At 35.3% G+C, this 26,692-nt stretch overlaps 3 protein-coding genes across 3 annotated transcripts; 2 read left to right on the top strand and 1 right to left on the bottom strand.

Annotated features, from left to right (window-relative positions):
- The first annotated feature begins 425 nt into the window (after positions 1 to 425).
- LOC110872416 (NAC domain containing protein 50) lies at positions 426 to 3,511 on the top strand. The gene is made up of 4 exons (XM_022121208.2): positions 426 to 920; positions 2,081 to 2,358; positions 2,449 to 2,634; positions 2,849 to 3,511. Exons 1-4 carry the CDS (start codon positions 707 to 709, stop codon positions 3,302 to 3,304), a joined length of 1,134 nt encoding a protein of 377 aa, XP_021976900.1. The 5' UTR covers positions 426 to 706; the 3' UTR covers positions 3,305 to 3,511.
- A 5,216-nt stretch (positions 3,512 to 8,727) lies between these two features.
- On the top strand, positions 8,728 to 17,175 carry LOC110872414 (NAC domain-containing protein 78). The gene is made up of 6 exons (XM_022121205.2): positions 8,728 to 9,101; positions 13,431 to 13,708; positions 13,793 to 13,984; positions 14,950 to 15,423; positions 15,499 to 15,601; positions 16,659 to 17,175. Exons 1-6 carry the CDS (start codon positions 8,915 to 8,917, stop codon positions 17,033 to 17,035), a joined length of 1,611 nt encoding a protein of 536 aa, XP_021976897.1. The 5' UTR covers positions 8,728 to 8,914; the 3' UTR covers positions 17,036 to 17,175.
- A 68-nt stretch (positions 17,176 to 17,243) lies between these two features.
- On the bottom strand, positions 17,244 to 21,037 carry LOC110872415 (malate dehydrogenase [NADP], chloroplastic). The gene is made up of 14 exons (XM_022121206.2): positions 20,764 to 21,037; positions 20,602 to 20,695; positions 19,571 to 19,657; positions 19,422 to 19,506; positions 19,174 to 19,355; positions 18,861 to 18,931; positions 18,667 to 18,757; positions 18,440 to 18,514; positions 18,269 to 18,370; positions 18,060 to 18,182; positions 17,894 to 17,962; positions 17,749 to 17,817; positions 17,612 to 17,665; positions 17,244 to 17,529 (listed from the first exon to the last, which is right to left on the bottom strand). Exons 1-14 carry the CDS (start codon positions 21,018 to 21,020, stop codon positions 17,476 to 17,478), a joined length of 1,413 nt encoding a protein of 470 aa, XP_021976898.2. The 5' UTR covers positions 21,021 to 21,037; the 3' UTR covers positions 17,244 to 17,475.
- Between the last annotated feature and the right edge of the window lie 5,655 nt (positions 21,038 to 26,692).

The raw sequence follows: 26,692 nt of genomic DNA, 5'->3' as shown, positions 1-26,692 counted from the left end.
AACTCATCAATACAATTTATACCCAACCATATATTGGATTACTCCACTCCAACACAAGCCATTGATGCATAGTCGTCTCTTATGCACTACATGGTCCTGAGACACGACAGGGTTTCTAACACAACATAAACGCTACTTTAAGCAACAATTGACCAAGTAAAGTGAACAACCCTATCTTATCACAACAAAAAGACGTAAGAAAATATGTTGTAAAAATGATCCTTTTCTTATATCTAATCAGACAGATAAAAAAAACCGATCAACTAATTACTTGTCTAACTAAACTACGTGACAATTGACAAAACCCAATCAAAAAGCAATATGCTATAACATAACAACTTATGATAAAAGTGATAGATTTTGCCACTCAACAACTTATAAAATGAAAACCCTAAACATAAAGCAAAAGGAAAAACCCACCAAGGAAGTAAAGACGATGACTACCACACACACATATATCCCATTATTATTATTATACGCACACATATATATACACACTCATATCTTTTGTCTCCCTCCGTTTCGATTCCCGTGTCCACCAAGCATCCATTGATCTAAGCTTTCTTAACCCACGGGCAACCAACTCAACTCCCCCACACTTCCTTCATCTTCAATCCCCATTTCAATGGCTTCTTTTTAACCTAATTTCACCCCCTTTTCATCACCCACAACTTCAATCTCTGTTGCAGATCGAAAATCAACCAACATGGGTCAAGAAATCATCGCCGTAGCTACTCCGGCAACCGCCGCAGCCCCACCACCTCCGCCGCCGACGTCCCTAGCACCTGGGTTCCGCTTTCACCCCACCGATGAAGAACTTGTGATGTACTATTTGCGACGGAAAGCTTGTGGGAAACCGTTTAGGTTTCAGGCTGTTACGGAAATCGATGTTTATAAATCAGAACCCTGGGAACTCGCCGGTATAGTTTATGAATCTAGGTTTTGTGTTAGGGTTTTGCTTGTTTTTTTTTTTTTTTTTGAATTTGTTTTGATGTTTTGGTACTAATTTGTTTGTTGATTTTGTTTGTGTTGTTTAAATTAAAACTTGTTTTGAGTTGATTTTTGTGGAATTTGTTAATTTGTTGTTGTTAGGTTGCTTAAAGTTTAATCATTTGATTGATTTCTGCTGTTGCTTTAAGAACAAGTTATTAGTTTTTTTAGTGAATTGATGTGAAATTAGTGAAAAAAAATCTAAACTTGCAAAGAAAGTTAGGATTTTCTAAATTTATTTTGTTTTATTTTTTGTTGATTTTGCTTATGTCATCTGGGTTGGAACTTGTTTTAGTGAAATTCACCATTTTTATGCTAATTTTGTTATTAGGTTGTTTAAAGGTTAATCATTTTTGCAGTTGCTTTAAGAACAAGTTTATTAGTTTATAGTTATTTGATGTGAAATTAATGAAAAAAAATGCAAACTTGGAAAGAAAATTCGGATTTTTTTTTTAATATTTTGTTTTGATGCTTTGGCACTAATTTGTTTGTCTGTTTTGTTGGTTTTGTTTTAAATATCTGGATTGGAACTTGTTTTAGTGAAATTCATCATTTTTTATGCTAGTTTTGTTGTTAGGTTGCTTAAAGTTTAATCATTTCTGCAGTTGCTTTAAGAACAAGTTAGCAAATATAAAGTCATTTGATGTGAGATTAATGAAAAAAATGCAAACCTGCAAAGAAAGTGGAGATTTTTTAAAATTTTATTTTGATGTTTTACTGTGGATTTGTTTGTATCATCTGGATTGAAACTTGTTTTATTGAAATTCATAATTTTTTAAGCTAATTTTGTTGTTAGGTTGCTTCAAGTTTAATCATTTCTGCAGTTGCTTTAAGAGCAAGTTATCTATTTATAGTCAATTGATAGTTGCTTTAAGAGCAAGTTATCTATTTATAGTCAATGATGTGAAATTAATGAAAAAAATGATAACTTGCAAAGAAAGTTAGGTTCTTGTTCATATGTAACTTGTAAATTACATGTATTTTGAAAACATTAATTTTCCCCAAATTTTAATTTTTAGATATTGGGTATCTAGATTCTATGATGAAAAGCTGAAATCTGTTTGCTTTTGTGATTTTATGGATATTGTAGACTTTTCATCATTGAAGACAAGAGATCAAGAATGGTACTTTTTTAGCCCGGTAGATAGGAAATACGGAAACGGTTCACGGTTGAACCGAGCCACTGGTCAGGGCTATTGGAAGGCAACCGGAAAGGACCGATGCGTGCGCCATAAGTCAGAAACCATTGGGATGAAGAAAACACTCGTGTTCCATAGCGGGCGAGCGCCTGATGGGAAACGAACGAATTGGGTCATGCATGAATACCGGCTTTTGGATCATGAATTGCTACGTGTTGGAGTAACACAGGTTTTGTTCTTTGACTTTTTGACCGTGTTTAACATATGCTTGTTTTGGGATATTGAACTGATTGGTTTGATTGTGGGTGGTGGGGAAAAGGATTCGTTTGTGCTATGCAGGATTTTCCAAAAGAGCGGGTTAGGGCCACCTAACGGGGACCGTTATGCACCTTTTCTTGAGGAAGAGTGGAATGATGATGCAGCACTTATGGTTCCTGGTGGTGAAGCTGAAGATGATTTGACCAATGGTGATGAGACTCGACCCGAAGGCAATGATAGTGTGCAGGTATTTATCATTTTGCAGGTCTTAAATAAAAAAATTGAGGCTTTTTTTGTATATGTGTGGACCAAGCCTGCTAAAATGGGCGGGTCGGGTCACGGGTCAGAACAGGTTTTGAGCACAATGGGTTTGGATCAAAGTGTAGTATTGTGGGTCTGGTTTAGGTTGGGCCCACAATCTAAGTTGAACTATGATTGATCACAATATATTATCTTTATAGGAAGCCATTCCGTTTGTTTGCAAACGTGAACGATCTGAAGACCGTGCTTTAAATAGCGAACCCGAGCTTGAAACCTTCTCTTTGTTCCATAACAAAAGAGCAAAGCCAAGTGACCCGAACTCGAGCAACAATGCAAATGGTTCAGAAGACTCGACCACCACAAGTCAAGATCCAAGAAGAGCGCTGTTGGAGTTCCCGTTACTAGAATCGATCGAAGCCAAAGAATGTCACCCACCAACCACACTGCCATCTTTTGACGCTGCAACCCTTGAGAAATCAGTGCCCCCGGGCTATTTAAAGTTTATAAGTAATTTGGAGAACGAAATTCTTAACGTTTCAATGGAGAAAGAGACCTTGAAGATCGAAGTGATGCGGGCCCAGGCCATGATCGAGATTCTACAGTCACGGATTGAGGATTTGACCAAGGAGAATGGTGGGTTCAGGACTGGTGGTTAGGTAGGTGCGCGGTTTCGTGTAATGTGTAGCGTTTACCCAGTTGTGTAGTTGGTTATCGCGTCTAGCCTAATAAAGTTGTGTCGAGACTGGTTCTGTAGTGTTCGGCTTTTCTTTTTAATTAATGTTTTGGACCTTAAGATGGTTTCGAGTAGGAATGTTGTTGCTGGGATTGTGCTATTAGTATCATTTGTCGATGCCTGCAACGTGTTAATAGTTCTCAAGTAGACTCGTACTTTAGACAATTGGCTCATGACATAAATTCTACACTTCAGAGACTTATGCTATTGTGTGCTATTTATGTGGTCGTACATTCCTTATGTGCCAAACATCTGTCGTGGCCGATGTGAGATTTGCCTAAAATGTTATAATCACCTCTCGACTCTAGGACTCATCTGATCAGATGATGTAGTGAACTCAAGTTGACACTACATAGTAATAATCGAATTAGGGCAATCGAATGAGCGTATTACTCTTTCACTAAATCAATTACACATGAGAACCATAATAGAAGGAGATGAGAAATTAGATACAGAAAAAGATGGGAAGAGAACAATCACTACTGTAACATATTTCATTCATAACCCTACGCCCTCATCGATTTTCCTTATATCATGTGATGAACCCCTCGCCGTCCCTTTTAGCTTGTTGGGCCTCTTGGGTTGGGCTATCTGACTGGGTCCCTTTGTATAGATTCATTAAGTTCACACCATCTCCATATGCGAGATTCACTTTATATTTTCTAAACACTCGGGAACTCATCCTTCATGTCTTCATGATGAGTATCTGGTAACATTTGTAATATTCGGATACTCGTACCAACCAATATTCTTCACTTTAACCATAAAAAGGTTACAAATTTGTTTTTGGTTGTCCGACCAAAGACTTCCTAGGAGGCCCTTCCTAGGATTGCTCCCACCCAACTGGCGAGTACACTTAACTGTGAAGTTTTGTTATCATCCAGAACCAATGTATGCAAAATGCGTTGGTGATACCAGACGTTGATCTTGCCTTTTGAGCCCGACATATCTCCTATCTCATGACCAATGTGGGATTTGCATAACGTGTTACACATGAGAACCTCGGTCACATATGGGATGAAACGTTCACCTTTTTTGGGATAAAGACGTAACACAAGGCTCGCCTAAACAAATTTGTGACATTTGGTATTAGAGTTGGGTTGGACCCTTTAGACTATTGGGCAGGTTCATGTCGATTCTCCCACGTTCTAAAAAATGTCAATTGTGTGGTGGTGGGAGACATTCATGCTCAATGGACGTCGAAGAGAGTAATGGACATTGTAAAAGGGATGTACTAGTTGCAAGGTCGGCTCAACCTTTTAGGAGGCCTAAAGCAATGTCTAAAAATATGGCCCTTCCGTTAAAAAGAACTGTTTTTTGCTTATGTTCTTAACAAATAAAAATATGGTTGTTTTGATGCAAACAAGGGCTTAGAAACATGAATAAAGAGTGCTACAATAGTAGACCTAAAGGAAAAGACCTTGAGATCATTATCACTACATGAGTATAAACTATAAAGTATGAGTATAAACTATAAAGTACTACTACATGAGTTTAAACTATAAAATATGAGTATAAACTATAAAGTACTGATGGTTAATATTGATATCATAAGCATGCTTATAGTTATATATTAGAGGACTTTTGTATACATCAGAATAAATCTTAAAAAATGGTGGCACCAGAAGAAAGGGGGCCTAAAGCTAGGGCTTTACAAGGCTGACCCTCCAGCCGAATCTGACTAGTCGTTGCATGTTGAATCCCATGTCCTTAGAGAGTGTTGAATCATGCTAAAAAGGGACCACTGCACGCTCGAGCCCATGTATAGACCAATAAATAAGGAACGATGGTCATTGCACACCATGATCAAACATCTGACGTTCGAGTGTCCCTTGACTATAAAACCAAAGCAAAATTAAATAATTCAAAGGTTATGTCTTGTGTTAAGCCAACAATCACAAGGATATGCATGAAATAGTGAGGGTCGTCTTTGAAAATTCTCAAAAATTTTGGGCCCTGGAGCGAATAGAAAATACGGGGCGCTAAAATATAAACTTTAAAAAAATATATATATAAAAAAGCTTAAAATATATGAAAATAAATTACAACTAACACCCCATTCTAAGAATTAAATGACAATGCCTTACATTTTAATGTAACTTTTACAAAATTAGGCCAATAATGCCATTTGCATTTAATGAACAACTAACAAATAAAAAAAATCCAAAAAATCAAATATATTAGAACGTAGGGGGATGCAAAGATTAGAACCCGCAACCTTTGGACTTTGATTGTCAAAGCAACATATCAACCACCAAACCAAACACTTTAATATGATTTATTCCTATTCAGCGCGTATATATCATAACACACACACATATACACATTTTTTTAAAAGTTTTCGGGCCCTTATACGTACGTACACACACATATATAATTTTTAAAAGTTTTCGGGTCTTTATACGTTTTGGCCCTGAGCTGCTGCCCATGCTCAGAGCCGACCCTGGAAAAAGTGCAACTTGGTGTAAAAAAGAATACTAGAGAGACACAAAATGGGGAGGCTACACGTGGCAATGACGAGTCACCAATGAGGTTGGTTTTTGTGCTTCATGGATCACCGATGACGGTTAGAGGTTGTGTTGCAGGAGTGAAGCTACATTCAAGCATAGGGAGTGGCCGCCATGTAAAAAATTTGTGTTTTTTTAGGCAAACATCATGATCGACACCCTTAAAAGGTTGGTTAAGCCCTCAATTGTCGCTCTAAAAAATAAATCCTGAATTTACCATTATTTTTAAAGGGTTTGAGTTACACAAATGCTATTGTTTTACATATATAAAACTATGTAAATAAATGGATGAAGCGTATGCATATAATTTTGTTTGAATGCTAAACAATTTATACAACAAATTTCATAAATATATAGATCACCCGTATAGTTTCTAGAGTTAAATGTCATTTTAGTTCCTGTGGTTTGGGCGATTTTGCCAATTTAGTCCAAATGTTTCATTTTTCGTCTATGGGTCCAAAAAAGGTTTCACCGTTGCCACTTTAGTCCACTGGGTTAATTTCATCCATTTTTTCTGTTAACGATAAGGGCAAGTCGGTTATTTTATATGTAATTCTGTTAACTAGAAGGGCAATTCGGCCATATAAATGACCAAATTACCCTTCTCGTTAACAGAAAAAATGGATAAAATTAACCCAATGGACTAAACTGCCAATGGTGAAACTTTTTTGGGCCTACAGACAAAAAATGAAACCTTTGAACTAAACTGACAAAATGACTCAAATCACAGGGTCTAAAATGACATTTAACTCTAGTTTCTAATTTAAAAACCAATTCGGTGATTTCATCAAAAACCAAAGAGATTATCTATGCAATTCACCATTTTTTTATTATATAATAAAAAAAATTATAGACCTAAAGGAACTTTACTTATAGACCTAAAGGAACTTTACTAAAAGAATTGAGACGCATAACAGAACTAAAAGAGAGAAAGAAAATATGAAACGAAAATAAGTTAGCTAAAGCGTAAATACGACTACGCGTAGTGGGGCGGTATTTAAAAAAAAAATTGAAAAAAAAAACGCTCAAAAACGCCCCCCCCACAATTACATGGGGCGTTTTTTTTAAAAAAAAATTCAAAAAATTGAATCTGGCGTTTTTATAATAACGCCGAAAGAGAATTGCATGTGGCCAATGGGAGTGGTCCAAGGTTTGACTGGCCAATGCTAAATAGTTTGTTTTTTTTTGTTTAATGATTGGAAGGGGCGTTATTAGGCATTATTCTCACTACGCCACTTTTGCAATAACGCCCCATGCTGACTGGACTGCCACGTGTCGAATAATGCCCCATGGTGGGGCATTATTTTGTTTAACCACTACACATGGTCTAATAGATTAACTTGTATCATTAAGACTATGGGGTTGGTTTCGATATAAAAAGAGAAACGTAGAAAACCAGGTCAAACAAACTTAATTGAGGTTAGAAACGTAGAAAACCAGGTTAAACAAACTTTGATTGAGCTTATTTCAGTTGCATTGAACCTTACTCATTGAACCCTAACCAGAAACCATAATCTCTAAACCCTAAACCTTAAAGTTAAATCATAAACCCTAAAGCTAAACCTTATGTTAAACCCTAAAATTTAAACTACAAACCCAAAAGGCTAAAAATAAGTTAAACTATAAATCTTAATGCTAAACACTAAACCCTAAAGTTAAACTATAAAAGATAAAACCGAAAAGTTAAACTCTAAACCCTAAAAGCTACACCATATATGTATTTGAATAGGGTTCACCGAGTCAGTTCCAACGCCACTAGAATGAGGTCAATCGAAGTTCGTTTGACCTGATTTCCTATGTTAAAATCGTTTTGTATTTGATCCTGCCTCCCATCCCTATTTATCCTTATATGATACCTATACACATATTTATGATTATATGAACTCTTTTTATGTGAACTATAATATAAGTGAAAGATACAATATGATGTTGGAATGCTTTTATGTGTTTCACAAATCATACATATCTCTTTTAATATTGAGATAATACAAGCTAATGCTTGAAACTTAAAAACTCTAATATGTAGGATAATATCAATAAAAAAAATATAGAATTACTCATAACTTATCTTTAGAAATATGATAAGATACATACTTAGTATCCAAGTACAAAAACTCTCTAACCAATGTAGGTATAAGAACAATAAAACATAGTTAAGAACAATAAAACATAGTTATATAACTATACTCTAGCTTTTTTGTTTTTTTTTGAATATGAAAAAAAAACTTTAAAATACAAAATACTACATGGTTATCAAAGTATTAAAACTCTTTAACTATAAAGACAAGAACAATATAACATAGTTACATAAATTCCTTTATATTTACTTCATACAAAAAAGGTGATACAACATGCTATTTCTTTTAATCACTAGTCATTGCAAATCTTTAGAAAGCATCTTATATAAAGCCTAAAATAGATGATAACAATACTAAGATTTTGATACTTAAAAAAAAAATCAGCCTAACCACGCATTTGATTATCATGGTTAAAATGATCATTATTATGCCTTAAAGTGGACATCTTGGTAGTTAAGGTGTATGTCTCACAATCATTAGATTGACAGTATAAATACTACGTTCTATGCAGATTATGCTGTACCTATCTTATAAAATCTAAAAATTATCGTTAAACAAAAAAATATCGTTATAACCGACCCATTTAAACGAAGCCCCCCTAAAATATACTCAACCAGACCAGTTACGCAACTCACGCTTCATCTCATACCCAGTCATAAAACCTTAAAAAAACTAAAACTTGATACGTGTCTACTAGTTTGACCTTTACCCTTATGAGTCAACAGATAAACGTGTGAACCCACCAAACACAATTTTCCCGCAACAACTCCTATAACAACTTTCGTAATCACTTTTCGTAAACCAATTCGTTTCCCCAAATGGGACTTTCTCAATGGCCAAACCCTCACTGAAACCCTAATTCAACAATTCTTCTCTTTTTCTTCAATCGATTTTTCAATTCATCTTTCATCAATCACAACCAATAGCCGTAGTATTAACAATTCGTTTATGGCATTAGCGATCATCGATTCCACACCACCAGCAGCTTCTTCACTCGCTCCTGGTTTTCGGTTCCATCCGACCGATGAAGAACTCGTTCGGTACTATCTCAGGCGTAAAGTTTGCGGTAAACCGTTCCGGTTTGATGCTATATCGGATGTTGACGTGTACAAAGTGGAGCCGTGGGATCTTCCAGGTTGATCTTGTTTTCGCTTCTTGAATATTGTTCGATAAATTAGTTACTTTAGCAGTTGTAGTGTAATTGTTGATTAGTATACGTATAGATCATGTTATATAACTATATGGTATTAGGTTGAATAAATAAAATTATAATTAGTTAGTAATGAAAATTTAGGAATATATTAAACAATATTTTGAGATAAGATATGACTGAAATTAATTTTGAGGGGAGTAAAACAAAAGAAGTGGGAAAAAGAATTATGGGCTCACAAAATTGTGACATGTGGCGCAACCAGTTAGTTATTTATCAAGAACAGGTTTGAATGAAATATGCTAGGAGAGCCGTGGGATCCTCCGGGCCGGTCCTCTTTTTTTACTCTTGAATTGTTCGTTTTGGTTAAGAATTAATAGGTTTGAATGAAATATGCTAGGAGAGCCGTGGGATCCTCTGGGCCGGTCCTCTTTTTTTACTCTTGAATTGTTCGTTTTGGTTAAGATTATAGAATATATCAGTCACTCTAGCAGTTGTGGTATAATTGTTTCTATAGTGTAAGGATGAAGGATCATGCTTTATGAAGTTTACCTTCTGGTTGTTTATTAGCATACGTATAGATCATGTTATATAAGATTACCAGAATAACCACCCGCCACAATGCGGCGGGGGATTCATTAGTTATATATCATGTTGGATGAAAGGCAAATGTTTCTCACATGACCACGAGCCTGTGTGTAAAACCGAGAAAAAAAATAACTAGGTCGATCTCTGACTCGCACGTTGTGACAGACCTATCAAATGGGGAAAAATAGACGCGTTGCGACGGAGATGTCAAACAGGAAAAATAGATGAAAAAACGTTGAACCCCACACGCACGTTGCGGCGTGTTAAGTCGGAAATTTAGAACGACACGTTAAACGGAGAACTTAAGAAAGATGAAAAGTATATAAGAGACTAAAGTTGAAAGTAAAAAAAAATGTTGAGATTAAATTGTAAAAGATGAAAAGCTTTGGGTTGAAAGTAAAAAAAAAATTAAAAGGGGTTAAATTGCAAAAGATGAAAACTTTTGAATTAGAAGTGAAAAATCAAATTAATCAAAGGGGTTAAAATACCAAAGATTGAAACTTTAGACTTAAATTGCCAAAGTTTGAAACTTTAGAGTTAAAAAAGAAATCAATTAAACAAAAGAGATAAATAGATTTATTATTATTAAGAGATAAATAAAAAATAAGGGTGAGAAATTACCAGAGAATGACATGAGATTAAATTGTAAAAGATGAAAAGCTTTGGGTTGAAAGGAAAAAAAAAATTATAAGGGGTTAAATTGCAAAAAATGAAAACTTTTGAATTAGAAGTGAAAAATCAAATTAATCAAAGGGGTTAAAATACCAAAGATTGAAACTTTAGACTTAAATTGCCAAAGTTTGAAACTTTAGAGTTAAAAAAGAAATCAACAAACAAAAGAGATAAATAGATTTATTATTATTTAATAAAAGAGATAAATAAAAAAATAAGGGTGAGAAATTACCAGAGAATGACACGTGTCCAAAAAAGATTTTTGTTTATTAGTATAGAAAGATAAGTATACTAGGTTAGACACTCGTGTATTACATAGGTTGAATGAAGGAAATAATAAATAGTTAGTTATGAAAATTTAGGAATTATAAAATTGTATTCTGAGATAAGATAAGACTAAAATCAACTTTTTTTTAAGTTAAGAATTATAACTAGAATTTAGCCATGCGCGCGTTGCAGCGCGCCAAGCCAAATCATTCTATAAACTTAAAAGAGGTGCAACGCGCTAAACCGAATCGTCTTATAAGCTTATAAGAGAGGTATTTTGCACATTGGGCTCCGACATGAACACACTGGTGAGCGGGTCGGTTTGGGTAACAGGTCAGAATGGGCCAATTAAAAACATGTATAATATGGTTTTGGTCAAAACAGGTTCTAATCAAAATAAGCTTAGATCAAAACGGGTTCTAGTCAAAACGGGTCAATTTGAAATTAAAAAATGGAACAACAAAAATCATCAAGTTATTAACCAGAAATTGTTCAAAGTTAACAATAAACAAATCAAAGATACTGATGATGAGTTCAAAAATCAAAATTCACAGTCATGTTTCACACACTTGATGATGAGTTCATTCAAAACCGATGAGTTCTGTTCCTGCAAGCTTGTCCATTTTTTTAATTATAACAATAGCTAGTTCATTAATGTCCCATAGTGTACACATTGATGACTTACCTCATGAGTTGCCAAGAATCTTTTCACAGGTTCATTAATTTCTCCAAGAAAGATACAATCAAGTGATCAACAGATTTTAATAGTAATATGATGATGATAACAACTTCACGTGGCAAGATAAGATCATAACTCATAAAAACAATGTTAAAGATGGGAAAGTGTGTGCCAGCATGCCAGCCAAGGGTATCTAATATGTAAGCACGAACAACAGGCATTGAAGCAACATAAACGCCATTTTTTAAAAAATGAAACAAACATTTCATCTAATCCCAACACAAAATCAAAATATATTATCAATTTCATATAAACTACACCAAAATCTTTATATCCAGACTTGTGTAACTTAAAATTAAACAATGGGTCAAAATGGTTACTCATACACAACCCATTTTGACATGTTAGCTAGCTGACCGAACCCGTTTAGCTAGGCTAAATCTTAATTATTGTAACCATATATTAGACGTTAAAAAATGCACTAACATATGTTGGATTGGAGCGAACCTTTATCTTGGCCAACATAATCTCGATGCGATCAAAATCATTAAGTGAAGCCCTCTTCTTCTAAACAATAAGCTTATTTCCCTAAGAATTGCTCTCTCACTTGTTCTCAGTATCTGCATATAATATTTCGGTTATTAACATTCACAAACATACCATGCCCACACTTTAGAGTTAAGACAAAGTAAAATTTAGTAATGTACTATATCATATGATGTATGAATAATATCATAGCATGAGAACACCTAACTCGCATCGGTTCTGATGCGATTTCAGTATCTGTTTAATTGTTTTTGTGGGTTCAAGATTGATGGATGGGTTTAGGCCATTTGGGTTCGATATACATCATAGATATTCTGATGGAGTGAATGAGTTTTTGAAAATTTATGATCATGATTACCCAGTAACTCTAGTGAAGTAAACAACAAAATGCAAGAACAGTAGAACTGAAGTTCGATCAATTCAAGGAAGAAGGAAATATGATTGTGGTCAGTACACGGGAGGTCTCTTTTCTTCAACCCAATCTCACTCTGACTTCTTTCCTTTCCTTTCAATGTGAAATACTAAAATGTAATCTAATCTAGTAAATTGTAAAATACAAACACAAATTGAAATACATTATACATACCACATCTTCTTTGATCTTTGACATTAGTAACTGTTATTTTCTCTCTCCACTTCGATGCCTGATAAGATCATCGGAAGTAGCAGATGCCACACAACCCCAAATCAGCGCCGTCATCTGGTTAGCAGCGAAACCCTAGGCGCCGGAAAACCAATTCCGGTCTCTGAGCCTCGACAATCTCCATGTACTTTGATGACAGTGGTGGAGAAGAAGCATGGCTCGCTCGCTCGCTCGCTCTCTTCCTCCGACATCGGCGTCTATTGAGCAAAAAGGGTATACAAATTCCATTTTGATTGAGCACCCACATGAAGAGGTGTGGTTTGCCAAACCTAGCTTACGAACCAACAGACCGCCGGCAACAACGGCTTTCCACTCCCTCTCTCTAGCCTCTCACTTCTCCCTGCAACACTGCCAAGAACATAAACAACGTCACCGGCAGATGTAGGTTAGGAAGACCGGGAAACCGGAACTGTTCTTAAGAACCTACGGCAAATGTTATTATAGATAATATGAAGGGTGAAATAAGAGAAGCGTGAAAAAGAACTTTGGGTTTACAAAATTGTGACATGTGGCACAAGTTGTTGGTTATTTTTTATTAGGTATAGATTTGAATGAATTATGTTGGGGTTTGACATCTTTGCTTGTTTTCATTTGGTATATGTATAGATCATGTTATGTAAGTATACTAGGCTAGAAATATGTGTATTACGTGGGTTGAATATAGGAAATTTTAAATAGTTAGTAAAAAGAATTTAGGAATTATAACACGATATTTTGAGATAGTATATGATTGAAATTGGCTTTTTTTTTTATCTTAAATTAAGAATTAGAATAGGAAGGATTGAAACAAGAGAAGTGGGAAAAAGAATTTTGGGACATATGGCGCAACGAGTTAGTTATTTATTAGGTATAGATTTTAATGAATTATGCTGGTGTTTGACATCTTTGCTTGTTTTATTTGGTTAATTATGGGTTTTAGGGTTGTCTAAGTTGAAGAGTAGAGACTTGGAATGGTACTTTTTCAGTATGCTTGACAAGAAGTACGGGAATGGATCCCGAACGAATCGTGCTACTATGAAGGGGTATTGGAAGACTACTGGAAAGGACCGGGTGGTTCACCATAGATCTCAACAGGTTGGGATGAAGAAGACACTGGTGTACCACAGTGGACGGGCCCCGAAAGGTGAGAGGACAAACTGGGTTATGCACGAGTATAGGCTCATTGATCAGGAGCTCGAAAAGGCTGGAATTCTGCAGGTGAGGAGCCTTTGATTGTGATTATTTTTCTCATTCTTTGTTGTATATTTTCATATCTTATACAGCTTGCATTTTGGTTCGCAGGATGCTTTCGTACTTTGTAGGATATTTCAAAAAAGTGGCTCCGGACCTAAGAACGGTGAAAAGTATGGAGCACCGTTTATTGAAGAGGAATGGGAAGATGACGAGGCAATATTTGTGCCCAAACAGGATGATTATGCTGAGGAGTTACCTGTTGATAAGGATACCTATCTAGATGCTAATGATATCGAGCAGGTTTGCACCCTTTATACTATATTCCTAATATTATGGCTAATGTTTTAATCTCGTTAGCTTCTATTACATAATCACGTTATGCAGGACATTGTGATTTGTGTTTTCTTTCAAAAAATTCGACATGGTACCAGTTATCCATTCTCACTTAGCATTTCATGTTGTGGTATCTTTTGAAATTGGTCGGAGATGTTTAATCTCTTATGATTTTATTTACGTTCAGTGTTCTATAGATCATTGTAAACCACTTCACAAAGTAGGGGTGCAGACGAGCCGAGCCTGAGCTCGACCAGGCTCGAGCCCGGCTCGTTTATTAATTAATATATTAAATAAAAATAATATATATAATAGACTTGTTTAGGCCCGCGAGCTCGATAAGCTCGGGCTCGTTTACTAAACAAGATTATTTTTAGGTTTGGGCTTGGCTTATAAACAAGTTTAAATTAGCTCGGCTCGTTTACTAGACAACTATAAATAAGGGGTAAATATTATTAAATATTAATAAAAACTAATATTACACTAAAGCTCGATAAGGCTCGACGAGCCTGACGAGCTTCGCATGTCAAGCTCGAGCTCGGGCTCGATAAATAAATGAGCTTTGTTCTAGGCTCAAGCTCAGCTCAGGCTTGATAAGGCTTCGAGCTTTTTCTTGAGCTGATCTCGAGCAGCTCGGCTCGTTTGCACCCCTATCAGAAAGTTAGATGTTAATTAATCTTAAACTGCTAAAGCTTTGTTATATATTAATAGTTGTAACTTTTCAATGTTTAACCTCTTGAAACCATCAAGCTAGACAACCGAGATTTGATCAGTATGCAATTAAGGACTTGTAGTCACATTTAAAAAATCTGCCTTTTGATGTACTGTTTTTTAGAATATAAATAAATATATTTTTCAGTTGAATTAATTTATAGCGTATAAATATTATCATCCTGTTTTTCTTGTTCATTTAAGCGTGATCTTTTTGTCAGATCCTTAAGACAGACATGCCAAGAGAAGACGGCCCTCTCCCGTTAATCTACGACGGTGATATATCTGCAGAAGTGACTGATGGCCCACAAAAGTCGGTGGTGGTTGCAGGTGAATATGAACCTCCAGTTGACAAAACTGACGGGTCCAAGTTGTTTGATCCGTCCGTGCAGACTGAGTTGCATGTCGGATCTGTAAACCAAGGATATGTTGGAGAATCAAGCAATACGATGGATTTCGGCATGGACTTTTTGCTTGATGAACCATACTTTGATGCTAATGACGGTGATCTTCCGTTTGATGATAGCCTGTTCTTTCAAGCCGACGACCTTAAAGATGCAGTGGGCGTGGATTCTGGCCTTGATATACTTAATGAGTATACCTCATTGTTTAATCCGGATGTTGACAACTACCAGTACACTTTTGATTCGTTTGAGAACAAGAACACTCTCCCCGAGTTGATGCCAACTTTTGAGGTGATAATGTTTATAATAAGATATTTCTATTTGTTATCAATACTTTGGTTATGATATGCTTCTTTTTTATGTTAGAATATGAAGGAAGGAACCCATCAAGTGAGTGATGCTAGCCTGCCGTTTGAAGGACAAAATGACAAGATTGCCCCCTCTTCTAAGCTTCCAAATCAAGAAACAGGTAAAGAGGCATTTGCTTGTTCAATCTACTTTTGGATTTATTGGTCATTATAGGTTATTATAATTTTTGTTTCTAATTTTTAAGGAGTCGAATGAATAAAACAAATACGTCTAATGCATAAAACCTTTTTAAACCATTTTAATATTAAAAAAATTGTCTTATTGTTGAAATAATATGATTTCTGTGATCATATTTGACACCGTAACAAAAAAAAAAAAAATGAAATTTTGGGTAAAGAGTGTTTTCAATCTGACCTTTACTAGAAGTCTCTAGTTCGTATTTTTGACCGGACATGTTGCCAAACTCACTTAACTAGGGCTGTAAACGAACCGTTCGTTGGGAAGTTTGTTTATGTTCGTTCGTTTAGTAAATGAACAAACATGAACAAGAAATTTCTTTCGATAAGTTAAACAAACGAACATGAACAGAGGCTGCGTTCGTTCGTTTATGTTCGTGAACGTTTGGTAATGTGTTCATTTATGTTTGCTTGTTCATGTTCATTTTTGTTCGTTTATTTAAAGGGGTTTTAAAGTTATGTTTTTATTATATTGGTTTTAGTTTTTGAAAATTTGAAACCATAGTTATACTAAACACCTCCGGCAACTCATTTGACCATTTCAATTTCTGCTCGACTGTTTGTGTTAAGGCTTGACAAACTTCTTAATTTTTCTATTAATTATGTTTATAATAATTATATCAATTATGTTCGAATAATTATGTTAAGTACTTATTTATTTCTGGTGAATTCTTTGTAATCTTTCTGATGAAAAATGCAGATTTTATTTTAGAATGAATATATAACGTTCGTTTGTGTTCATTTATGTTCAACAACATTTGTTTGTGTTCGTTTGCATTCGTTTACGCTCGATAAGTGTTCATGAACATGCTCATTTTCTTAATTAGCAGACACGAACAAGAAATCTCGTTCGGTAAGCGTTCGTGAACCATGTTTACAGCCCTACACTTGACCTCATTTGTCCGCCACTGGTTGTTCTTTTTCAGTTGCTGTATGTTTCCGAGTATCTTAAACTTCAACGTTTACTTTGTTACTATACAGATATTTCATACCCCTTTCTCAAAAAGGCGAGTTACATGCTGGGTAACATTTCCGCTCCACCTGCATTGGCAGCCGAGTTTCCTACAAAATACATGGCGTCTGCTTCTCAAGCTTCAAGCTCAGTCAATGTCACTCTCAGCAACGTCTTCTTCAATGGGGGTGTGGTTGACTTACCACTGGGCAAGCACGCTCAACTCAACATCGTTCTCTCTTTCGGGTCAACAGGTCAAAGTGACGTCAATTCACATCAAGCTGGGAAGGTGGTTGATTCAGCTGTGCCGCGTAGTTGGTTTTACTCTGCGTTTCTCTGGATTTTGGTGCTTTCTTTCAGCTTCAAGATTGCGAGCCTCGTATGTTCTAGATCATTCATGAGCTGAGACTGTTCTATCTATAATAAACTATACTTATTTGCTATGTTTTTAGTAAGTTTACAAAAGTATAACTTTGGTGGAAGTACTTTGTGACTGATGACTTGGCATTTGAACAGCTATCATATATTATCGGTTTGTATTGCGCACGTTTTGTTTTTGATTGATTAGGACCACTTTTAAAAAGAAAGGTTGCATAGATATTTCATGACAACGGTTTTGCAAATACGAACGCTATGAAAACAGAATGGTAATCACGTCGCATACATGTGTTTCTCAAGTTTGACCAAGATCGAAATCCAGTCAACAAAATTACAAATAGCTTAATCTAGTAAAGTGGCTGAAATTGCCCGTATCGGCAGCTATAAGAACATGATATTATGCATAAACATGATTCAAATTCTGTTTCCTGAATATGGTATGCCAGATAAATATTTGATCAATGACTTCTACACTTCTCCAGGAAGCATTGTATCCTCTGGTAGATCACAGACCGCAATTCCCTGATAAAATAAAATATAATGTTTGCAGGTTGACCAAATATGTTTTTGACTCGATACACAAACCACCCGTTTTGGTACTCACCTCTCCTGTTAAGTGCGCTACACATTTCTTCTCGGCAAGCAGTTCGTCCTCGGACTGAAAAACAATAACGTAACCGCCATTTTAGTATCAAACGTTACAGAAAAGTAAGAACGTTCAATAGTGAAGATTTCGAGTACCTTTTTAATTTTTTTACGAAGGTAGTCATCGAATATCACATCTTTGACAAACTCATAATCACCATCCCCCTAGCAAAATGAAAATATGTATTTCAAAAATACGTATTGAATGAAGAATTATAAGAAAACTGAGGTTTTTACTCACATTAGATCTGCAAGGCATGCTGAAAACAATACCCTCTGCTATTCCATAAGGGTTTCCGTTTGTATAAACCTGCGTTTTTTTTCGTTGCAAAAATTTAGCTTTGGAACTAACGATGCGCAACTTATGTTGACCGTGCGTAAGGTAAAATTATCAACAAGAAACTTACTCCGGTTGAAAACCAATCACCCTCGGGTGTTGGTGTTACAAGTGATCTTATTGCATCCACAACAGAAACGGCAGTTGATGCGGCCGAAGATCTTCCCCATTTCTTAATTAGAGCTCCACCTCTCTACACAACATTTCCCCGCAAATTAGCACCAAAAATAGAAGTAAAAACAGCATAGCCACATGAGGATATAGTTGATACGGACTTACCGTCTGAACCATTTGAGTAAAATCCTCTTCTAACCATTTCCTGTCCCTGATAACCTCGGGGACAGGAATTCCGTGTATTTTGGCATTTAAAAAATCTGGAACCTAAGACAGACAAACAAATCACATTCAGCAAATGAAACATAAACACACAACCAAAAACATTCGAGTAACCTGAGTCGTTGAGTGGTTTCCCCAAATGGTGACGTTAGAGACTTTATCATAGAACACTCCAGCTTTTAAAGCCAACTGCAAAAAGAACAACAAATTCATTAACTTGGTCAAAGTTAAGTGTCTGACTAGCTCATCCGGTTTCAAACGAGACTGGTTTTGTTGTAGTTGGCCAAACTGGCAACCGGCCATTCCGATTTTTAAAGCATTGCCTATAACGGTGTTCATACCTGACATTTTGCTCTATTCTCATCTAGTCTAGTTAATGCGTGAAAATTCTTCGCGGGTATGTTTGGAGCATTTTTCAAACAGATCAAGGCACTGCAAACAACATAACAATAATAATAAGAATATTAAAAGCCAAAACAGCAATATACTTTGACTTTTACAAAAGTCAAAAGTTATAGAAGCTAGTTTTCCATACTTGGTATTGCAGGGATTTCCAACCACCATAACCTTGACATTAGGTGAAGCAACAGCATTAAGAGCTTTTCCCTGTGTCATTCACATTAAATTATAAGACTATCAAGAGATTCTATTTAAAACTTCGATAAAAAACCAACATCATTTTTTATTTTGCATGAAAAAGTCACTCAACCTAATCTCGGTATACTAACGTCCAAACTTGTAAAAAATACACGAAAAAGTCACGAATTTTGGTATATTGAAGTATCAAAACTGGTCTAAAATGCACGTTGGGTTTTCTACGGTAGTTACCTATAGATTTATAAAAGTACCTGTTCAGCAAAAATCTGGCCGTTAATATCCAACAAATCCGCTCTTTCCATTCCTGGTCCTCGAGGTTTTGCACCAATCAAAAGTGCCCAATCGGCATCTTCAAACACCTCATATGGATCTATGCCAATGCTTACTTCTCTTAACAATGGATACAGAGAGTCCTCAAGTTCCATAGCCACACCTGCAGCATCACCAATCAATATTAAATAAGAGTGTTATACTTGTATGTCAGATTGTCAGTTATTACCTTCAAGGGCTCCAAACGATCTTTCGGATCCCAAAAGTTTCAGGGCAATAGGTTGATCCGGGCCAAACACCTCACCGGATGCAAGCTGCAATCAAACCTTTAATCGTGAATCTTCTTTCAAGCATCCAACTGATAGAAAAAATCGTTACCTTGAAGAGTAAATGGTTAGATATCATTCCAGCTGCACCTGAAACCGCGACATTAATCATCTTCTTCCATGATTTTGTTTCTTCTTCCTGATTACAAGCACAAGCAGGTTAGTTAATATTTCAAATTTAACCAAAGTTAGTTTAATAATTCAACTACTAAATGTAATACTAGCGGACCCATTAATTTTTTCCCCATCCGTGCCAGTGCCCGGATGTCTCTTAACCCGACGTCCTAATTTTCAGTTCTGGTTAAGTCAGGTCACATAAATAATGATAACTTGGCGTTGCAGGTAAAACTAAAAGATACAACGAGGTTTTTAATAACCATTCAAAAAAAAAAAAAAGTAATCATAGCCACGAAAGGTAATGCATCATTTAATAACCATTATTTTAAATATACCTTTTTTCTTCTTCTTTTTTTTAGTTAAATGCCATTTTAGGCCATGTGGTTTGAGCCATTTTTTCAGTTTAGTGTAAAGGTTTTATTTTTCTCCTGTGGGTCCAAAAAGGTTTCACCGTTGCCATTTTAGTCCACTGAGTTAACTTTATCCATTTTTTCTGTTAACCAGAAGGGCAATTCAGTCAATTTATATGTAATTCTGTTAACTAGAAAGACAATTCGGCCATATAAAATGACCGAATCACCCTTCTCGTTAACATAAATAATGGATGAAGTTAACCCATTGGACTAAAATAGCAACAATGAAACCTTTTTGCACCCACAGGCGAAATAAACTAGCAAAATGACCCAAACCATAGAGACTAACATGACATTTAACTCTTTTTTTTTAAACGGCGAAACTTCTATAAAAAAATACCTGAAGTGTTTAACTGAATTCGGCACTCAATTTTTTTGTTTTTCAAATGCAACATGTATAGATTTGATATTATTTTTTAACTCAACGTTAAACACTTTACTTAACAAAATAAGAAAACTGCGAGTCGGTTGACCCTGCACCCTATATCTTATCCGCCCATAACCAAAACTACAACAAAAATTCTCCAGGCATGAAATTAAGTCGAAAACTTACCGCCTTGAGATCATAAGTGAGGCAGAAGACACCGAAACATTCGGGCTTCTGTTTCGGATCATTAGCATCAACACCAACCGGTGCCTGAATTTGGCTATGAAATAAACACACAAACGAGTTAACAAACAATCAAACTGCAACTAACAGTAACAGAAAACTTACTCAGAGGTAACAGAACACCGGATTACCGGAGCCGGAGACCGAGCAAGTTGCCGGAAATTCAGACAGCGGTTATAAGACAGACGAGTTGACGATGATAGCTTTGAATTGGAGAATTCAGTTGATGTGTAATACGGGCTTTTTAGGTCTGCTACCGCCATTGAAGCAGAGTGAAGAATAAGTTGGAAGGTGAAAGGATGAGTGGAAGTTTTGGAGGGAGAAACAGAGGATATAAGGTCTATATGCATGACACTTGTCATATTCACTCAATCCACTTAAAACTTAAATAAATATATATTATTATTAATAGCGGTAAGAACCATGTGCAAACACGGGTCGTTTCTTAGAAAACCATCAATAACAATTATTATTGTTGATTTGATTGGAGAATTATAATTATGTTAATGAAGGTTTAAGGTTTGTTTTGAAGATGTTGACATGCAAAAGGAATGTTGTTAAAACGAAGGACATACAAAGTTTTTGTTAGATTATCTAAGATATAGGAGACATCAAAACACCTATAAACTTGTTTAATTCATTTTTAAAAATACACAAAGAAGCATTATCACATTATCGTCATCTTTTTTTTTTCTTTTTTTTTTTTTTCTTTTTTTTTTCTTTTTTTTTTTTTCTTTTTTTTTTTAAGTTTTAACCGCTTCTCTTTAGTTTATATACACAAGTTATAATAAGTCCAACCTTTAATTCATTTATTCTTCTTGACGAATAAGGCAAGAACTACACTTCAAAAACGGATGCCAAAACAGACTCCACAATGGTAAAGCTGGATGATGTAGGTTTTCTGGATGCTAAAAACAACTTATTGCCAATGCCCTTATGATAATATGTTAATATTTCTATAAACTAATATAGTTTTATTCATATTCTTATGGAAAAAATGTGTGGTGGTGAAAATTTCTTTAGTATTGATATTCTGATTGGATAAAAATGTTCTAATCAAGGATATTTTCATCTTCTTAAACATTTAAAAGCCATTTTATTACTAGATATTTTTGTACTACTTCTCTTATGCGTGTAACAAGTAAAGTTATACATGTCATATTTAGAAATTTTGTAAACTAGTTTAAAACTGGATTGGTGTTGTAGGTCACGTGATGCGGCGGCGACATCTTAGCTGATTATAGCTCGGGGTACTATAACACTAACCCGTTTTTTGTGAATATTTTAAACATTCGGGAAATTAGGTCCCGTATTATATATAATTCACATCTGATTCGGTCCGGATCCAATTTTATTCTTTAGAGGTTTATTCCTCTACAATCTAATTCACATCCGATTCGTTCCAGACCCGACTTTATTCTTTAAAGTTTTATTCCTCTACACTTTTAAACTACAGCCCAGATGAACCGACATGACAGATTATTACACTTGATTTTTAGTTTAAAAATAATAGAGTTTTAATCTCTAAAACGTTTTCGTACATGATCATGCTTCAACTTTCCCGAAAACGTCTCCAAGGAGATAGCGATTTTAATAGTGTACAATTATTCGCTTGCTTGGTCGTCTGTCCGGCTTCCCGCTCTTGTGAAAGCCTAACATATACACAAAAAACAACAAGTGTTTAACTAAAACGATCAAACACGTTCAAATTTAACAAAGAAAACAATTTCGCTGAAACAGAGTGCTCCCGCGCGTCGCGGAGGGGCAACCCAGCTACCTCGCGTGGCGCGGGGAAGCACCATGTTAAATTTTGTTGACTGAGTGCTTTCGCGTGGCACGGGTAGGACACTTTTCCAGAAAGTTTAGAATGCTGAAAGGTGGGTTGTAAATGAACCTAACGAACACGAACGAAGCCATGTTTGTGTTCGTTTGTTAAGGAGATGCAGATGTTCATGAAGTGTTCGTGAACACATGTCGAACAAAACTTTATGTTCGTGTTCGTTTGTTAAGGAATTTCAGTTGTTCGCGAACAGTTCATGAACACTAGTCACGAACGCAGACAAATGCAAACGAACGTTAAACTTGAAAAAAAAAATCACCATTAACCTTAAACACCCAACACAAGTAATCAAATAATACCGTTAAATGATAAATCAAGAATTCAAGACACAAAAAGTCTACTACAAGCACCAGATGATAAATCAAGTTTCGCTAACTTAGAACATAATTATCTAAAGTTACATAGCCATATCCCAAAAATGTGTTTAGTGTCTAATTTCTTAATATGTAGAGATAAGGTTTTACAATTTACTATTTTTTAAATATAATTATTAACGTAAACAGACATTTTACCAAACGTTCACAGACTCAATTGAACGAACGAGACCTTTGTTCGTGTTTGTCCATTTAGTTAACCGAACAAAATATCTTGTTCATGTTCATTCATTAAATAAACGAACAAACATAAATGAACTTCCCGACGAACTAGGGACAGAACCAATGCTATGTGAGTCGTAGCACGGGCTACGGCCGAAGTCCATATGCGTACTGTATTTTTTATATGTATTTTTTTATACAAAAGGTACCTCTAAAATAATAAAAGAATACCCCTAACCAACCCAAACTTATAAAATAAGGGAGCCCGATTGAAACACTGACCCAATTGATTAGATAAGCCCAACTGATTAGATTAGGCCAACAAAAACACAAAAATACGTATGGCGGCATTATTTCTAATCGCCGCTTAGGTTCTGGAAGAAAACTAAACTGCGCTGGTCAACCTTTACGCACTGGTCTCCTGTTTTGTTGCTGCCAATAACACTAGTTCGATAAAAGAATCTATAATCCTGTTGTTTGCTGCTGCAATAACACTGGTTCAGACCGTTCCGCCCCTGCTTAGGTATTTGTTTTTTTAAAGTAAAAGACGACGGTGTGATTAAACGATTTCAAGCTATGAAAAAAAAGACAAATTTATTAGGTATTTATTTTACTTTATTTATTTATTGTCTTTTTTTAATATTTTTGTTTATTATCGTTTTTTTTAATATTGTTTGATTGCATGGCAAAAAATTTTTTTTGGGATACCCCTGATTTAATAGGCTAGTTCCGCCACTACGACGAACAGTTTACGAACTGTTTGCTAAACGTTCGGTTCATTTACAACCCTAGCTAGCAGATTTTACCCCTGCCCGAAATTTTGCCAAAATTTCAAAATTCTTTCACCTAACTTGACCCAACTTTTAGGACTTCCCCCATAATTATATGTTCAAACCCTTGATCTGAACCTGGATCCTTTAGTTTTTTAAATCATTCTTTCGGTCACTAATAGATTCTGTGAAGAGGGGCTTGATTGATTCTCTTTCGGACTAATAGGTTTCATGTTACGTGAATTCGAACTTGCTCGATCTGTTCAATTGCGACCTTATAATAAATTAACAACCACAGGGACTTATTTATTCAATTTTATAAAATAGGGACTCATCGTGCGATTTGATATTAACTACATAGACTCATATTGTAGTTTACTCTTTGCCATATATATAGATAATTTACAACCCTAGCTAGCAGATTTTACCCCTGCCCGAAATTTTGCCAAAATTTCAAAATTCTTTCACCTAACTTGACCCAACTTTTAGGACTTCCCCCATAATTATATGTTCAAACCCTTGATCTGAACCTGGATCCTTTAGTTTTTTAAATCATTCTTTCGGTCACTAATAGATTCTGTGAAGAGGGGCTTGATTGATTCTCTTTCGGACTAATAGGTTTCATGTTACGTGAATTCGAACTTGCTCGATCTGTTCAATTGCGACCTTATAATAAATTAACAACCACAGAGACTTATTTATTCAATTTTATAAAATAGGGACTCATCGTGCGATTTGATATTAACTACATAGACTCATATTGTAGTTTACTCTTTGCCATATATATAGTAATTTACAACCCTAGCTAGCAGATTTTACCCCTGTCCGAAATTTTGCCAAAATTTCAAAATTCTTTCACCTAACTTGACCCAACTTTTAGGACTTCCCCCATAATTATATGTTCAAACCCTTGATCTGAACCTGGATCCTTTAGTTTTTTAAATCATTCTTTCGGTCAATAATAGATTCTGTGAAGAGGGGCTTGATTGATTCTCTTTCGGACTAATAGGTTTCAGGTTACGTCAATTCGAACTTGCTCGATCTGTTCAATTGCGACCTTGTAATAAATTAACAACCACAGGGACTTATTTATTCAATTTTATAAAATAGGGACTCATTGTGCCATTTGATATTAACTACATAGACTCATATTGTAGTTTACTCTTTGCCAGATATATAGATAATACTCCACTATTCGTCTATTTCTATCATTTATCTTCCTCCACGAATCCTTACTCGATTCTTCTCTTTTCACCGCAAATGATATTGAACCTCATCCACATATTCTTCATATTCGTGTTTTAGATTTGTAATGTTGTATATCTATGTTAGATGTTCTAGAATGATTCTTACTGTTAACAAAAAAAAAAAAAAAAAGATTTAGACATGCTTGTTTGGTTTTGGGGTTTATAATCATGGTTTGGTATTCACGAAATTATCCAAATTAAGATATTAGATCTTGAGTTAGAGTTCTCAAGATGTTTATTGTTCATGAAATGTTAATGTGTGTTATTGGAGATGCATCACATTTAGGGTGTGTTCTCAGTTATGATGATATATGTGGTGATATATGAAGATTTAAAAATGATAGTTAGAAATTCTTATAATTGTTGAATGAAAATGATGAACACATTTAAAAAGTACACATTTTAATTTAAATAACAAATATGTGCTAAAAATCTTAGTTTAGGAGAAAAAAAAAAGTAGTTACCTTTATTTGAACAAAAAAGGATGCCGTCTAATTACGTATCTACTAAAATAAATTGAACTTATATACATTTTACACATAATATTTTTTTTGAAAAACAAATTTCTTAGAATTGAACACAAGACTTCACACTTCAATGTATTATTAAAAGGTTTTGCTTTGCTACTGGACCACCAGCCCAGTGTTTTACCCATAATATGATAATAGAGGTATTTTACTCATAATATGATGATGTATTTTCATTTCAGAAGTATAAAAAGAAACGTGTTAATTGTGCCGGCCCAATATCATATCTAGACAAATGTATGAGTTTAGACAAATTGTCTTAATTGTTTTTACATGCGTGAGTTTGTAGCGACTCATGCATATCTTCATAGTAATCTACCGATTAATCCATGAATATACACGGGATAGAACTAGGGATGAGCTTGGTATCGACCGGTACCGAACCGATACCGGTAGATACCGGTACCGAATATACCGGTACGGTACCGGTATTTGAGGGTAAAAAACGGTAAATACCAGTACCGAACCGGTACCGAAAATCTCAAAAGTCGGTACCGAATCGATACCGAAAGTGTATCCGGTTCGGTAAATTCGGTACCGATACAGGTTCGGTATCGGTATTGGGTACCATTTGCTCATCCATAGATAGAACGGATGGTTCTCGCGGATCGCGAACGTCTCGCTACGCTTCCTTAGATGGTTCCATGAGAAGTTGTAGCAGAGCGGGTTCAAGCATTGGGGCAGTTTTGCTAGTCAAAACTAGGGCTGTAAACGAACTGAACGTTCAGTGAATAGTTCGTGAACCGTTTGCCGGGAAGTTCGTTTATGTTCGTTCGTTTAATAATTGAACGAACATGAACATGATATTTCGTTCGATTAGTTAAATGAACGAACACGAACAAAAGTCTCGTTCGTTCAATTGTGTTCGTGAACCTTCAGTAAGGTGTTCATGAACGGTTGTTCATTTACAATCATTCATGTCCGTTTGTTTATGTTGTTCATGAATGAATTTTGTACATTTATTTATTTTATTTAAACATTTATATTCTTTAATTTAATATCCTACAATATTCTCACATTGTTTTTGCACCGTTTCCCCTTCTTCCTCATTATTCACATCAATGAATACACTGACATCTGTTCCACTATTAGTTATTTAAGCACTAGCGCTCCT

Source organism: Helianthus annuus, chromosome 8 (genome assembly GCF_002127325.2).
Source record: "Helianthus annuus cultivar XRQ/B chromosome 8, HanXRQr2.0-SUNRISE, whole genome shotgun sequence".
NCBI classification, from domain to species: Eukaryota; Viridiplantae; Streptophyta; class Magnoliopsida; order Asterales; family Asteraceae; genus Helianthus; species Helianthus annuus.
The sequence above is the reverse complement of the archived record's forward strand: the minus strand, read 5'-3'. Positions and strand labels throughout refer to the sequence as shown.